At 34.3% G+C, this 16,959-nt stretch overlaps 1 protein-coding gene across 3 annotated transcripts in view; it reads right to left on the reverse strand.

The window, feature by feature from the left end:
• Window positions 1-16,959, reverse strand: part of EXOC6B (exocyst complex component 6B) — a 765,574-nt gene that overhangs the window by 651,246 nt on the left and 97,369 nt on the right. For 2 of the 3 annotated variants that reach the window (XM_063078346.1, XM_063078344.1), the window contains exons 2-5: window positions 9,629-9,794; window positions 2,751-2,798; window positions 1,038-1,128; window positions 886-931 (exon numbers count right to left, since the gene is read on the reverse strand). In XM_063078346.1, coding sequence (XP_062934416.1) covers window positions 886-931; window positions 1,038-1,128; window positions 2,751-2,798; window positions 9,629-9,794 — 351 coding nt within the window. The remainder of the gene's footprint in view (window positions 1-885; window positions 932-1,037; window positions 1,129-2,750; window positions 2,799-9,628; window positions 9,795-16,959) is intronic. The other variant, XM_063078345.1, reaches the window with a different exon arrangement.

The raw sequence follows: 16,959 nt of genomic DNA on the forward strand, positions 1-16,959 counted from the left end.
TTCCCAGGACTTTGGACTTCTCAGCCTCAGAAACTGTAAGCAATAAATTTCATTTTCTTTATAAATTACCCAGTTCCATGTATTTTGTTATAAGCAATGGAAACAGACTAATACACTTGGCTAGGTCATGATATTCAGACACTTGGTCAAACATCATTCTAGATGTTTCTGTCAAGGTTTTTTTTTTTAGATGAGATTAATATTTACATCAGTGAACTACGAGTAAAGAAGACTACCCTCCGTAACGTGGGTGGGCCTCATCCAAACACAGATGAAGACCTTAACAGAAAAAAAACTGACCTCAACCAAGGAAGAGGGAATTCTGCCAGCAGACTGCCTTTGGACTCAAGCTATAACATTATCTCTTCTCTGGGACTCTAGCTTGACAGCCTACCCTGCAGATTTTGGACTTGATAGCCTCCACAGTTGTGTGAGCCTATTCCTTACAATAAACACTTAGAAAGATAGATAGATAGACAGACAGACAGACAGACAGACATATACACACACACTATTGGTTCTGTTTTTCTGGAGAACCTGACTAATATACTCCTGCAGAACCAGTGACTATTTTTTATAACAATACTAAACCAAAGCATGTTTCTCAAACCAACTATCACTAAAACAGTTAATGCTTTCACCTAAAGGACTGCGTCTTTTAGAAATCAAACTATGAGTAGTATTTTTTATTAAACATAATACATGACAGAACACATCAATACCACTAGCATATGTAAACCTAGGATGAATCAATAGGTATACAATAGGCTAGAGAAGATGCTATAGACCTAATTATTATTTGAAAAGTTATGCTAAATATGAACCCTAAAAGTATTCTAAATGACAGAAATTTTAGATAAGAACCATTCAATGAAAAAATCTTACCTTTTAGTTTTCATCTGATCCCTCAGTTTGCTGTACATCTCTAAGACTTGAAAGAGAGAAAAGAGCACACAAGTATTATTTAGAGAACATGAAAGACTAATTAAAGCTAAAGGAATTGCATCAAGAAGGCTATTCCATTTCCAGTTCCTCACCTGGAAGACACAGCATTAATTTATCAACAGTAGCAGAAATATTTCTCTGTTGTAGTCGACACTGCTTCAGCTCTTCCATTGCTATTACCAGCTTGGCAAGAGGGAAAAAAAACTGAATTATGCCAAAAGCTATAAATAAAAAAGCTTTCAGTCACATTCTTCCACACTGTGTTCAATTCATCAGAAAATCCCAGACAGTTTCATTGTCAGACCTGCCAAGTGGACTAAGGAACTGCCTTTCCTAAATAGTAAAATATTTCTGCACTGTGTCTCACTTTCTTCCCAAGACACATGCTATACTAGGGAAGGCTAGGTAAAATGAAATCCTAAAATACAGGGGCTATCCAGGAGAAAAGAAAAAATTTTACATTGTTTCTCCAAACCCTATGCAGACTCTTCATAATTCATGGTTTCATCAATCTAAGAAGATCCTCTATTTCTTTCATCAGTCCTAGACTCCGGGAGGAAAATAGTCTTTCTCATACATCTTCAAGTGAATCTTGAAAATGATCTTCAACTAAGTCTCTATTTCATTGAATAAACAACACACTTAGAAGATATGTTTTTTCTAAGAGTTCCAATTTAGTGAAGGGTAAATAATTCATTTTTCTTCCCATAGCTCCTGTTTCAAACGTTTTTATCTGAAGTCATCCCCCAATGTAACTAGAAGGAACTGCATTCTCTACAGAATTTAGAATATGTGAGACAAAGTTAAAAAGCAATAATCCACATATCCACTTACAGCATTCATCCCATACCCATATTTAAAAATGTTATTTGCTTAGATACCATGCAAAAAGAATGACAGAGAATGACCCTGATTAAGTCACTGATAAAAAAACCAAAAGCTAATCTTAAAGAGTATTAAAATTAAACATTAAATAAGTATTAGGTGCCTAATACAAAGAATAATGGACTGCAAGTAGTCCCATCCTTGCCAATTACTATGTAAACTTTAGCAAATCATCTGTTTGTTTCCTCATCAATAAAATAGTGATAATACCTGTCCTGACTTTGTCATCAGTCTGCCATGCAGATCAAGTAAGTAGATGTAAAATAATATTGTACACTGTGAAGGTTTAAACAGTGAGTATATCAATCAACAGAATCAATGATTAATTTTTTAAATAAATATATATTGAGCACCCACTTTGTGCCAGTCACTGTTTAGCAGGTGGAGGGGATACAGCAATGAATAAAACAATCAAAAATTTCTGACCTTATGGAGCTTAATTTATAATGGAGGGAGATAGACAAAAAACAAATAAGTAAAAATACGTAATATGAGAACATGACAAGTGAAATGGAGAAAAACAAAGTGGAAAAGGGTAAAAAGAATACAGGGGATGAGGGTGAAATAGCAACTTCAAATAAGGTGGTTAGGAAAGGCCTCATTAAGAAAGTAACATTTGAACAAGATTTGAAGTAGGTGAATATTGGAGAAAGAATATTCCACGCAGAGAGAATAGCACTGGTCATATTATGACTATTTACTGATTTAAAAACACAGCTAAGGAAAGCTGCATCCTCTCTCATTAGGCTTTCTAGTGGCTATATTCATTTAATTCTGATAAAATTAGGAGAAGCAACAATAATGTCCAAGTACTTCCAATAACCGCCTATAGTCTTACAAGCCACTAAATGAAGAACACAGTCATCAAAAGAGAATAGCATGAAACAAAAAAAATTTTTCAAAAGGTAAACTGTCCTTACTTCCTTTCCCTCATGTTGTAGTTTTCTATTAGTATCCGTCACTTGATTCTGTGGAGAGAAGACAATTTAAACTCATAAAAAACAAACATTTAGACAATAGTTAGAAAAGATCAAATTTTAATATGAAAAGACTGGGGATAAGTAGTTAGATATTTTCAGAATTCCACCACATGTTGGTTCACTGGCATTCCCTCAGATTTAACTTATATCAGATTTGCTACCGAACATTTCCATGACCTTTTGAACAACAAAAAGAAAAATCTACTAAAAGGTATGTTAAGTTCAGAACATCCCAAATTAAGATACTACAACAACTAAAGATCATACTTTAACTTTGGAGAGAAAAAAGAAAACAAAAGAGAGAAAAATAAAACTGAAAAATAGCCCACAAAAAGCTTCACTGTTTCTATGAAAGAACAAATTTTATCATAGATATTCCTCACTTTACTAATATATTCCTGGAAAAATTGGTATAAATTAAACTTTTTAGTTCAAGTCAAATTTTTCCTGTTTATTATCCTAATTTTAAAAATGTTTAACTTAATTTTTTTGGATCATTAATTCTTAACAGTTCCTAACACTTCCATAGTCTCATTTTTCCAACATAATCATTCCATCAAATAGTCAAAACTATGTGAATAAGCATTTAAATGATCTACAGTTCATAATCGAGAGGAACGGGCTCCCACTTTTTTTGGCATCCTCTTTTTTGACATCTCAATTGATGTACAAAAACTAAGTATTTAGAATAATAATTTCATCATTTCAGACACTATAAAAACATGAGCAATATTAACTTCTAAAACATTCTCTAATATAGGCTTTCTGGCTTTCTACCAATAACTGCCACTTCTTATACTTTAAATGCATTCCCCTAACCCAGCATTTCTTATGCCCCATAGAACCTCAAGAAATGTTAGTTAATAGGTATGCTGCACATGCACACAGATATACAAACCCACATGTGCATAAGTATGCACACACATGCACTCACACAAAATATGACACACATTGTAAATGCCCAAGAAAGGGATATCATACAGAATGTTTTTCAAACTTATTTAACCTAACACCCTTTTATTGAAGATCATCTCAAGAGATTAGTTTTTAAGAAAGCACACTTTTGAAATCACTGCCCCAAAATATATACTATACCTGGACTATCATTTTCAGAGCTGATTACCACATGCACCCCCGTTCAAAGACAAAATGAAATCTGACCTCCTCCAGAAAGCCTTTATAAAGTAACAGAAAGAGAGGCAAGAAACCTTCAAATTCCCTCTTTATTATCTACTTAATAGCATCACATGTGAAACACTTTGTGGTTTTATTGGACTGCAAGTTCAATATGAATGCAGATCATGATGTAGCTGCCAAAAATAGAGATCTAACGTTAATAGAAGCACTGTCTAAAAGACCACAACAATATGCTGAACTTTCAGAAGGAGAGAACAAACTTAAGGATGCCAGAGATGGGGGGAAGAGAGGGGAAGGTGGTTTAGGAAGTGATACGTTGGGCAAAGGGCATAAAGAAATATCACAATTTGTAAGACTGAATATGCTAAAAATAAATAAAAATTAAAAAAAAAAAAAAGCATTGTCTAAAACAAGGGTCAGCAATCTGTTTCCACAATGGGCCAGACAGTAAATATTTCATACTTTTCAGGCTACACAGTCTCTGTTGTAACTAAGAAACTTTGCCACTGCAGCAGGAATGCAGCCATAAACAAAATGTAAATCAATAGGAATGGCTGTGTTCCAATAAAACTTTATTTACAAAAATAAGAGAAAACTGGATTTGGCCTATAAGACAGAGTTTGCTGATGACGGCTGGCCAGTTAGCTCAGGTGGTTAGAGAAGGGTGCTGATAACATCAAGGTCCAGGGTTTGTCCCTGCACTGGCCAGCTGCCAAAAAAAAAAAAGAGAGAGAAGTTATAGAGTAATTGAGATGGTATGGTTGTAAGACCATACCATGAAAATTACATTATTATATTCATTTGCCATGTTGCCACTGACAAGTTGAAGCACGATTAGATGTGAATAGGTTCAGATTCATATACCACATGAAAAATGAAGAAATTTTTAGCCCACGCAGGGGAAAAATACTCATTTGGAGACATATACAATATACCAGGACCCTATACACAATACACCATGCCTGAACAACAGCTGCCCTTCACATATATGAAGAGCTATCAGAAAAAAGGTGGTTCCCCAAAAATAGAACTTATTACTCAAACCATAAATGGATATTACAAGAAAACAGGATTCAGCTCAAAATAAGAAAAAGCTTTCAAGGACTGTGAATAAAAAAGGGTTGCCCTGAGTGATAGTGCTATCCCCCTCACAGTAGTTATTCAATAATAAATTAGATTTTTAAATCCTAAGCTGGAGATCTAAAATTCAATCCTCCATAAATAATCCTAAATTCAGCATCATTTCTCTACTAGAGTAGCCTTATTTACCTTATGAGGACACAATTTCCCACTTTTTTTTTTTTTTTTTACCTCAAACTCGTTGTAAAAAATACATTTTCCATTGCAACTCAGTACACAAATATAGAGAACACACACATATACATATACACAATTTTCAAGAAACTATGTTTATCCTTACTACATGTAATACACTTTTATTTTCTACTCAATCCTATTTAATTTTAGTTTTTGTTAAAAATACTGATCAAGGCCCACTAAATTGATTTCACGCAAACGATGGTTGTAAAACATATCCATAGGAACCTAATCAATGCTTCTGGTAAGAAAGATAATAACTATTTCAATACAAAACAAAAAGAAACTATACTGACTGTCTAGGATGCTACTTCTTTTGATTCAAAGAACATAAATGAGTGTGTGTATATGCATACATACATAAACACACACACACATATATATATGTACACACACACACACCCCCAAAGTATGTATGTGTATATATATATGCATGCTGCTAATGAAAAATAATGGGCATCCTAGACAACATAGTTTCTTTTCATTGCTAGATTAAAAAAGTATATAGACAGTACTTAATACTTAACCTTTTCCACTTTCTAAACTCTTTTCTAGAGTTCAGTAAACTCTACATTTCATAGGTTCTTAATCTAGGTCAAATGGATCCTCCTAGGGCAGAGCCTCCCAAGTGTGCTGCTAGACATTAATCCCCTCAGCCCCCAGAGTAACCAGGTGGAGCCTGAAGGAGCCAAAAACCCTGAACTGGTAGCCTTCACTTCAGGCATTCCTTCAGGGGCATCTTGAGCAATTTTGAAAGAATTTGCATTTTGAAGCAATTTGAAGGAAGGGGAGGAAAGTAAAAGGAAGAGAAGATGAAAATCAAACAGAAATTGGTGAGTATTATGGGCAATATTCAGTACTACCCTGCCAAGAAGGTATTCCACCACATGACCACTACAAGAACCAGAGACAGAGCACCCTCCTGCCCATAATGGATCAGGGTCCCAAGGAGCTATGACAGAAGTTCGGGATACAGGTGTCCAAGAAGCATAGAAAAGAACAGTCCAAGATGAAGAAGGGAAGCTGGAAGGCTGGGTGAGAACAAATACACACACAGCTCCTGGCAGGAACCCCTATATCTTTGTTTTCACACATTTCAGATACTTTTGTCCATTTGAGGCTAATCAGCCCCCAAAATTTCAGTATTACAAATGTTTGGACCAATACATTTTAAAAAGCACTAAGATTCTTTAATATAATCTCAAATGGTGGACATTTTGAATGGCAATACATAGTTAAATTTTTTTATCAGCTACTTCTGAAAAAAGGTTCTCTTGAATAGTGCCTATGAAGAATTCAAAGAGGTCATATTTTAAAAGTCTTTATCACATTTCCATGTAGTAATTTTAAGCATAAAACTGAATATTTAAAAAGTTATTTCATGTTAGCAAGTTCAAGTTTCCCATTTTAAAGTGATAAAGAGTTTTTTGGAAAACTTATATCTATTCTTAATATGTCCTAATCCTCTATATCTCATTTTTCTTATTATAATGCATAAAGAAAATGTAAAGATTCTTTTCATCAAGCCCCATATTCTGCCAAATCCCTTTTAGTTTATCCCTATGTGCCCACCACTCAAATATCACTTTCTGTTTGTGCCATGACAATAAAGAGGATGGAAAGCACAACCTAGAGGAATTACTCTTCTCTCAGGGCTTCTCTCTGAAGTCATTTAAAATTGTTCTCAATTTATTTTCTCATACATGCATACATTTTTTAGGGAAAGGATCTGAACTTTTCATAAGATTCTGGCCCTCCTCATTTTATTCCACAAATGAGTGATTAAAACTACAAAGTACTGAGTCCCCCAAACCAGAAACCTGGGAGTCATGGGCTCTATTCCAGAGATACTTTATCTCATAAGCATCTCTGCAATTTGCTCCTTCCTTGCCATCTCCTTAGTTTTAGGTCTTCGTCGTTTTTTACCTAGATTTAAACTAACTTACTTATTTTCCCACATTGAATAAAAATTATGTTTTAGTGTGTACATTACAATACTTAATTTTCTGACATTCAAAATTTCCACTTGAAACTGCAGGAAACTTACAATACAAAGAAAAGACACTAACAAAATATTTAAATTATCTATTATCCAGAGATAATTGAAAACATTTTGGTGTACAGTTTTCCAATCATTTTTAATGCTTATTTATTTACATATAAAGAATGTGCATATTTAGTTTATAAAAAATAGGATCACATTGTTCATACTTTTTAATCTGCTTTATACATTAAGCAAACATTTCTAATACTTTCCTATGTCAAATATCATTCTACAATATATTGTAGTTTATTCTTCCAAATGGATGTACCATAATTTCTCTTAGTAATACTCTATTAAATGATTTTTAGGGACATTTTTAAATTTTAACTATTATTAAAAAATCATATGAATATTCTTATATATGCACCTACAACCTTAAAATAAGAGTTTTAAGTATTGATAAATATTTTAAGTATTAATAAATTTGCTCTCCTCAAAGGCTGTACCAAACTAGACTCCAACCAGGCAATCCCACTTCTGTATCATCACCAGTCGCAAATATTATCATTTTTTTACCTTTGTTATTTTAAGTGGCACCTTATTGTTTAAATTTTCATTCCTTTAATTGTTTCTAAATTGTAGAGCTCCCTGTATTTCTTCTTACATAAACTATATGTTAATGTGTATTTCTCAATTTACTATTAGAATGTTCATATTTTTCCTATTAACTTGTAAAGAATCTTTATATATTAAGGATGCCAAACAGCTGCCATATGAATTTGTAAATATTTTTGACTTATTATTTGTCTTTTAATTTTTAATTAGTATGTAGAAAAAAGGTTCTTTCATTTTAATGTCATTATATCTTATCAGTGTTTTCTTTCTTGTGTAGGAATTTTTCCCCACTCCTATAGTCATATAAATATTCATCTACACTTTCCACTAGTTCCTTTATGCTTTTATTTTATACATTTAACTCTTCAGCTCCTTTAAAATTAATTTTAGTATGTTGAATGAAGAAGGAATCTAACTTACTTTAAATTAAAATAGTTAAGCATTACAGAACATTAATAACAAATCAAAATACCTTTTACCTCTGGGGTGGAGAAAGCAACTGAGAGTGGTACAAGAGAGACTTAATTGTGTTGGAAATACTGTATTTCTTAAGATGGTTGGATACTGTGTACAAGTCCATAAACACTTTTTCAAAACCTTGGGACCCAATGTGTTTGGACCTAGGAATTCTGGAAATTTTATAAAGATAATAAGGTACATACCGTATATCACATAATACTCCCCATAAAATTGTTTCTTTGCTTTTCTTACCAATGTATTCTTTTAGACGAATTTTACACTCGCTGTCAAGTTAATTCCATGCCCAGAAAAATCCTTTTAGGACTTTAATACAAATTTTAATTTTAAAAAAATTTAAAGTATAAGGACTTGAAAGAAGAAAATAAAACTGTTATTATCTACAGATCATATGAGGAGTGTACATAGAAAACTCAAAAAAAATTACAATAAATTATTGGAAATAACTAAAGAGTTTAGTGAGTAGTTAGATTTAAGATCAATAAGAAAAGTCAGTTATCCAAATGAATTTGTTATGCCAGGGACCAGACCAATGTAACTAGCCTTCTTCCTGAACCTGAATCTGTCACATCAAGAAAGAACCAGCATGCTTTGGTTAAAGACCCTCCACAACTACCACTAATTTTTTTCCTTTGGCCTAGGTTCCATGCTGCAGTTTTAAATAAATCATTAAGAATTAGATATTGGGATAAAAATACATGCTGTAAAATTATTAAACCTGCAAAATTAGACCTAAGAGGCAAATGTAACTGGTTTTGTGAGGGATGGTGCTGTGCACAAGGACACTTAAACATTTAGATCAAGATTATAGGGCCACAGCGAATGCATAACCTCAAGATGTGCATGATAATGCTGCTCAAATATCCACTGTTCTTTCTCCATATGAACAGTAGGTTCGTTCATTCCATTAGAACATAAGATCATTACACCCCCATTAGAATTTAAATGTTAGCGATGCCCTGAGATTTTGTCATCCTACAGTGATAGCTTTAATCCAACAAGGAAGCAAGTGATATGAAGTGTCAAACTGAGTTTCTGTTTAAAAGAAACAGTTACTAATCACTGGTTTTGCTTTGTTATCCCAATTAAATTCTAGCTTCAAAGGGTGTTCTTTTTAGCTAAAGAGCCATAATCTCAATTACCTAGATTTCAGTTAAAATTCCTTTCTCACTACACAAAAATCTTTACTACAAATATGTGACCTGCAATGTAGACAGACCCTACTTCTTTAATGCTAACCCCAGCATGGGACAAAGAAACAAGTGTCTCTTAGAGTAAGTATGCTTACTTTGAGTTTCTGGGCTTCTCCTCTCACTTTCAGCAGTTCAGTTATAGAATCCACAAAGCCCTGGTAATGAAAGTTGCACATTTTTTCTATTTCTCGGTCATGATTGCGGATGCGAGTTTCAAGCTTCTCCATGAATCGTCCATGTTCCTCCCCATCATAAACAGACCTTTAAAAAAAATAGCATGAAGTTACTTCTAAGAAGGAAAAATAGAATTACAAACCCAGAAGCAAATTTCTTTGGAAATTAGATATCTTGGGTGCATAAACCACAAAGTAATCCAATTGTATTAACATTGTCTAAAGGTTATATGAGTGTTGTCTAAGAATATCTAAAATTTTGCTTTCTCATTCATTTAAAAATATATGAATGTTTGACAGCATTCATCACAGAATTCTCACCATAAAATGAAAGCTACAACTTCCTTGTAACTTTCTTTCTCAATTTAACTAGTATAGAGAAACTCAATTTTGGTTAATCCCAACTATCCAATTACTCCTTGACTACACCCAAGAAACTGAACACTGCTAGAGAAAAATCACATAGCTGTGCTGTCTAGACTGAGTATGGGTATATAACTATAAATCTAAATTAAGCACTCAATACTACTAAATAATTCTATTATTACTATACCCTCACTCTCCCTCAAAAAAAAAAAAAATCACTTTGCAATCTCCAAAATATCTTTGTGTGGGAACTTTAAATGTTCACCTCTGCTTAAATGTTCACCCCCTCACTCTCAGTTGATGGCCTTACTACATACTTCACAGAAAAAAAAAAAAAAATAGAAATATCTCCTCTTCCCCCACTAAAATCAACCCACCTACTTACATCTATAACTCCCACTCTGTTCACTGTCCTGTAACAATGGAAGAAGTGTTCTAAGCTCTTATCCAAAGTCAATCCGTGTTGTCTCAAGAACTTACTCCTACAACTATTCCCCTTTTTCCCTCCTCGGCATCATATTTTTTTCTCTTTGCTGGATCACTCTCATGGGTATACAAACATGACTTTTAAAAATCTGCCCTTAACTACACATCCCCTTCCAGCTACCATCTTGCTTCTCTGCTTCCCTTCCCAGCAAAACTCCTTTCTACTTGCTTGACTTACTAGACTATATTCATTTTACTCCACCTAATAGCAGCATTTGCTATGGTTTAATTAATATTCACTCTTCCTGTCAACACTCTTCTATAGATTTTAATAATATCATTCTAACATGGTTTTTAATCTTTCATTGACATGTCTTCTCAATCTTTCTTGGCTCCTCCTCCTCTGTTACATTTCTGAATATTCCTAAAACCTCCTCTCTTCTGCATCTATGCTCTCTCACCAAGCAGTGACATCAAATCTCGTGGCTTTAAAATGCAACTCTAGAGTGGATAAAGAAAATATGGTATATATACACAATGGAATATTACTCAGTCATTAAAAATAATGAAATTCTGCCATTTGCAGCAACATGGATGAACTTGGAGAAAATTATGTTGTGAAATAAGCCAGGCACAGCAAGAGAAATACCACATGTTCTCACTCACATATGGAAGCTAAAAAAGTTGATCTCATAGAAGTAGGAGTAGAATAGTTGTTACTAGAGACTGGTAAGAGGAAGGAGGAGGGGAAATGGGGAGAGGGTGATCAATGGATACAAAATTGCAGCAAGATAGGAAGAATAAGGTCTAGTGTTTTACAGGACTGTAGAGACACTACAGTCAACAATAAATTACTATACAACTTCAAGTAGCTAGTAGAGAGGATTTTGAACCTTCCCAACACAAAGACGTGACAAACGTTTAAGGTGGTGGATATGCTAATTACCCTGTTGCAATCACTGTATAAACATACCCAAATATCACACTGTACTCCATAAATGTATACAATTATCATGGGTCAATTAAGAAAAAAGAAAAAGAAAAAAAATTTTCAGAGAAAGAAGTAGATTAGAGGTTACCAAAAACGGGGAAAAAATAATGGGAAATTATTGTTTAATGGGTACAGAGTTTACATTTAGGATGATGAAAACGTTTTGGAAATAGAAGTGATGGTCACATATCACTGGGAATGTGATCAATTCCAAAGAACTGTATGTTTAAAAATGGTTAAAATGCCAAACCTTATCTTAATATATATACATATATATTTACTGTAATAAAAAGAGAGAGAAAGAGAGAACAAAATCCTGCAATTTGAGGCAACATGGATGAACCTACAAGCCATTATATTAAATGAAGTAAGCTAGGCACAGAAGACAAACACCAGATGATCTCACTCATATGTAAAATCTTAAAAAGTTGTTCTCGTAGAAAAAGAGAGTAGAATAGTGGTTACCAGAGGTTGGGAAGGGAAAAGGGAAGGAGGAAGGGGGAGTGAGAATGGGGTCAACGGGTTGGTCAATAGGTATAAAATTACAAAGTTACAGTTAAATAGGAAGAATAAATTGAATAAGTTCTGGTGCTCTAGAGTGACTGACTATAGCTAACAACATTGTATTGCACATTTCAAGATAGGCAGAAAAGAGGATTGTGAACGTTATAATCAGAAAGAAGTGATAAATGTTTAGGTGATGGATATGCTAACTGTTCTCATTAGACCATATACAAATGCATGTATTGAAACAACAACCTCTATCCCATTAAAATGTATAAAACACATTAATAAAATAAATTTTAAATAAACAAAATGTTAAAATAAATAAATATAAATATAAATAAATATATAAACATAAATAAAATATAAATAAATAAATTTTAAAATAAAATAAAATAATATATCATCTACACAATACTGACTTCCTAATCTATACCTACAATCCAGAGCACTTCCCTGAGCATTACACTCAAATATCCAGCTACTATTTAACAACTCCAACTGAATTTTTAAAAGCAATCTCAAATTTAACACAGGGAAAAAAAATCATTTATTACCAACCTATCTCCACTCCCAAATCTTTTCCTCCCCAAATTTCCCACCCAGCCACCCATCTCATCAAAGTTAATGGCACTATCTAATTGCCCAAACCAAAATTCCAGGAATCATTCCTAATCTCTTTCCATCTGCTGTGAATTGAAAGTCCCCAAAATTTATTGAAACCTGACACCCATTGTAACAATGTTAAGAGGATGGGAAATCCAATAATAGTATTTGAAAGGCAAAGCCTTTAAGAGGTGATTGGATAGTTAAGGACTGTGCCCTCATGAATGGATTAACCCATTCATGGAGTAATGGGTTAACAGTTTAATGGGTTATCAAGGAGTGGTTCTGATGGCTTTTTAAGGACAGCAAGTGAACACATTAACTCACTAGCTCTTGCCATTCTCGCCATGTGATAGATACCATGTGTTGCCACAGGACTCTGTACAGAGCCCCCTCCAAGAAGTCCCTTCACCAGATGTACCCCCTGGACCTTGGACTTCCCAACCTCCAAAACCATAAGATATAAATTTCATTTCTTCATAAATTACCTAGTTTCAGGTATTCTACCATATGCAACAGAAAACAGACTAATACATCTTCTTATACTCCATCCAATCTACTAATAAGTCCTGACAACTCAACATCTAAAACACATGTCTTAAAATTGACCACATCCCACCATTCCCACTAAAACACTCGTGCAAATCACCACCACACTGGAACAACGCACAGCCTCCTAACAGTCTCCATTCTTCTCTCCCCACCTCCCCAATCCTTTGCCTCAATGCAGACACTCCATATGGCAGTTAAAACAATCTTTTTAAAATAATAATTCAGATGTATTCCCCTACTTAAATCTCTCCAATGGCTTCCTTTTACAAAAATAATAAAAATCTTGAATCTTTACCATGGCATATAAGGCCCTACATAATCTAGCCTCTGATTATTTCTCTAACCTCATTTCTCTCTTTTCTCTAGTATTCACCCTCAAGGCCCCTCTATCCTCTGTGCTCCAGCTACACTGGCTTTTCTTTTTTCATCTGTTCCTGCTTCGAGGATTTTGTTTTAATGTTCTTATGCTAGTAATGCTCACCCCCTATATCTTTGAACAATCTCCCCTTCATCATCGTACATGGTTTGTTTATCGCACCCCCCAACCCACCCCAACTAGATTATAAGTTCAAAGACAAGAACTTTGTCTGTCATATTCATCACTGTACCTCAAGAATAGTGATGGACATGACTAAAGAATGATTAACACCATCTCTAAGACCTCTTCAATCTCTGACTTTTGTTCAACAAATACACATTTGTTCATTGCCAGCATTTTCTGGTTCTATAATCATTTGTAGGTACTGGATCACTACCCTGCTCCTCTGGATCAGAAAACACACTCTACCCAGCAGGTCAATTCCACTGCCCAAAATTTCTTCTTTTTTTCTGGGACCTGTAAGGGGATCATAACCCTTGGCTTGGTGTCGTCCGCACCGCGCTCAGCCAGTGAGCACACCGGCCATCCCTATATAGGATCCGAACCCGCGGCCGTGGCTCTCCCAGCACTGCACTCTCACAAGTGAGCCACAGGGTCGGCCCCACTGCCCAAAATTTAGCAGTAACCATAGACAAATATATACATGTTTGGCTTCCAGTAAGAATCCTGAACACTTACTTCCGAAAAGACAGAGCAGTCTAGATTCATTTTTCTTATTTTGAAAAAAAGGGAAATCATCAAATAAATTATAAACAATCCCTGTTTTGACAAGTAAGACAACTGTAGAACAACCACTTGCCTGAAGGAACTATTTGGAATAAACAAAACAGAATCTACCATTGACATTTCAACTAACCTCAAACAAGCTTAACTTTTCCCCTTTCAAAGAAAAAGATAAGAAAAGTTTCCATATAAAGACACCCACATTCCTTGCCATTTGGAGAATGGAAAGAATCACTGAAAAGTCCATTTATCTCAATAGCATAAGCTGATATTATTCAATATTAGACAATCTCTTGGTTTCAAATTCAGTACATCCTGACTCAGCAATCCTTCTAAGTTAGGTAGCAAGTCTAGTTCCTTCTACTAGTTAAACCTTTTTGTTTTTTCCCTCCAAAGAGCTATATTAACATCACAAAAGACAACCTCAGGGAGAAGAAAATCCTAAAATTAGAAATTCAGAACTTATATTAATAATGTGCCCCTAAACTCCTGAACTTCCTATTTAAAAAAAAAACAGAAATTAAAAATAAAGGAAAGAGGGCCGAGCCCGTGGCGCACTCGGTAGCGTGCTGCGCTAGGAGCGCAGCAACGCTCCCGCCGCGGGTTCGGATCCTATATAGGAATGACTGGTGCACTCACTGGCTGAGTGCCGGTCACAAAAAAAATAAAAAAAATAAAAAAAAAAAATAAAGGAAAGAAAGTGTGGATTTTAGTTGTAATTAACTAGCTATGACTCTGGCCAATTCAGTCAATCTCTCTGACCCTCAAGCTTTCTCATTTAGGAAATAGGAAGCAATCAATTACAAATTCTCTGAATACTAGCTTAGCTTTGTTTCTACAGTTGACCTCTACTTTCAAATACAGTCAATAATGTAAAAATCATACATTTTCGGAACAGTGTAAATACATAGTAGTTCAAAACAAGTTAATGAATTTTCTACCTCCTTATCACTACCCCACACCTGTTTCTCCTATCTTAGGACACTTATGATTCTAATTTTCTCTTTAATTATGACATTGAATAACATGTAAGGTTTACAGTGGATCCCCAGAGTATCCTGAGATTTAAAAAATTCAGGTATAAAATGCATTTATTTAAAACAAAGAATGTGAACTATATTTAACAGATGTGTGTTCCGTGGGTATGCTTCAAGAAATCCATAAATCCATGATTCCCAGATTCTATGTGGATGTTGTGTTTTTAGGCAGACGTACATACATGTATTTTTAAGGGAAAATGATCCATTGTTTCCATCTGGTAATCAGTTAAAAACCACTGATTTAAAGGTTTTGTTTCAAATTTTCTACTGCAGGAAAAGGCAATTGTAGACTGATCACTACCTAACAGTTCACCTTGAATCAGCATTTCAAGCATATCTTAGCATAACTAATTGTTAGCCAACATACCTATCAAATATAAAAGGCTAAAAACAAAATTAAACAAGTCTTAAACTCTGAAAAAGTCAGAGATCTACTGAAGCTAACTAGTATTGGTAGTCAACAAAGTACTTAAACCAAGTTTATGCTTTTTTCTGAACACATAGAGAAAGACTGCCATCTAGTGACAGCCCATTTCTAACATTCCTTGAAACTTGAACTTGAGGTGGCCAAGTAAAACGGACTCTTAAAAATCTAAAAACTATATTCTATAATATTTGTTGGCCAAAGACTTATATAGCTAATTATTAAATAACATAACAGGTATTGTAACGTTTAAATTTCTATTTCTATTATAAAGCAGAATCTTAAGAACAAAGTCATATGCTTTTGACATATTCAGGTGCATCACAGTTAAATAAGACTATCTATGGCATAAACTGCACCACTGGTTTAATTATACATAGTAAAAAGCAAACAAGAAGAAATGCTTGGAAATTAACAATAACTTTTTATAGCCTAAATTTTGATTCATCTAAATAAATGCCACCCTCTGGGATCTGATTTCCAAACACCCCACAAATAAGCCATAGGTTTTTGTAAAAAGTAAAATATTTATCCTAGTGTCTGTATCTAGGATACTTCTAAACATTATAATGGTACTGTATCCCTCTCCCACTTAGATTTCATGTGCACATTAAGAGAGAGATTTTTAACTTACTTAAATTGGCACTTGAGAAATTCTAGTCAACAAATATTTACCATTCCCCTGTAATGAACCACTACAGGATTATATCACTTGCTTAGAGCCTACATCAGCTCAAATCTGTTTGTCAAAAGAAAAGGAAAAAAATAATGTTATGAGGATTATGCTATTGCATTTAAATCCTATGCACCTTATAAATTAGACATTATTCCCATTTTTAAAATGACAACCCTGCACTTGGTTAGAGTGTGGTGCTGATAACACCAAGGTCAAGTGTTCAGATCCCTGTACAAGCCAGCAGCCAAAAAAATTAAAAAATAAGGACCCTGAAACCCAAGAAAATGAAGTAACTTGCCAAGTTCACACAGCTAAAAAGTGTCCTCTCTATTACATCAGTCTATCTCCTGTTTCAGCAAGGAAAGCAAGCAAGTCACGTGGGTCCCCAACACATTAGAGTTGTAGACTGGGAATACAAAGTTCTCATTGTACACTCAAGGAAACTGAGGCCAAGAAAAGTTAAATGCCTTAATCTAAATGACATTGGTTGTTATTGATACATCTGGGCCTGACTCCCAGTGAAAACATGATTAGAAAAAGCTAATGCAATATGAAGCCCGACACAA

The sequence above is a fragment of the Cynocephalus volans genome, chromosome 14, assembly GCF_027409185.1.
Source record: "Cynocephalus volans isolate mCynVol1 chromosome 14, mCynVol1.pri, whole genome shotgun sequence".
Lineage (NCBI taxonomy): Eukaryota > Metazoa > Chordata > Mammalia > Dermoptera > Cynocephalidae > Cynocephalus > Cynocephalus volans.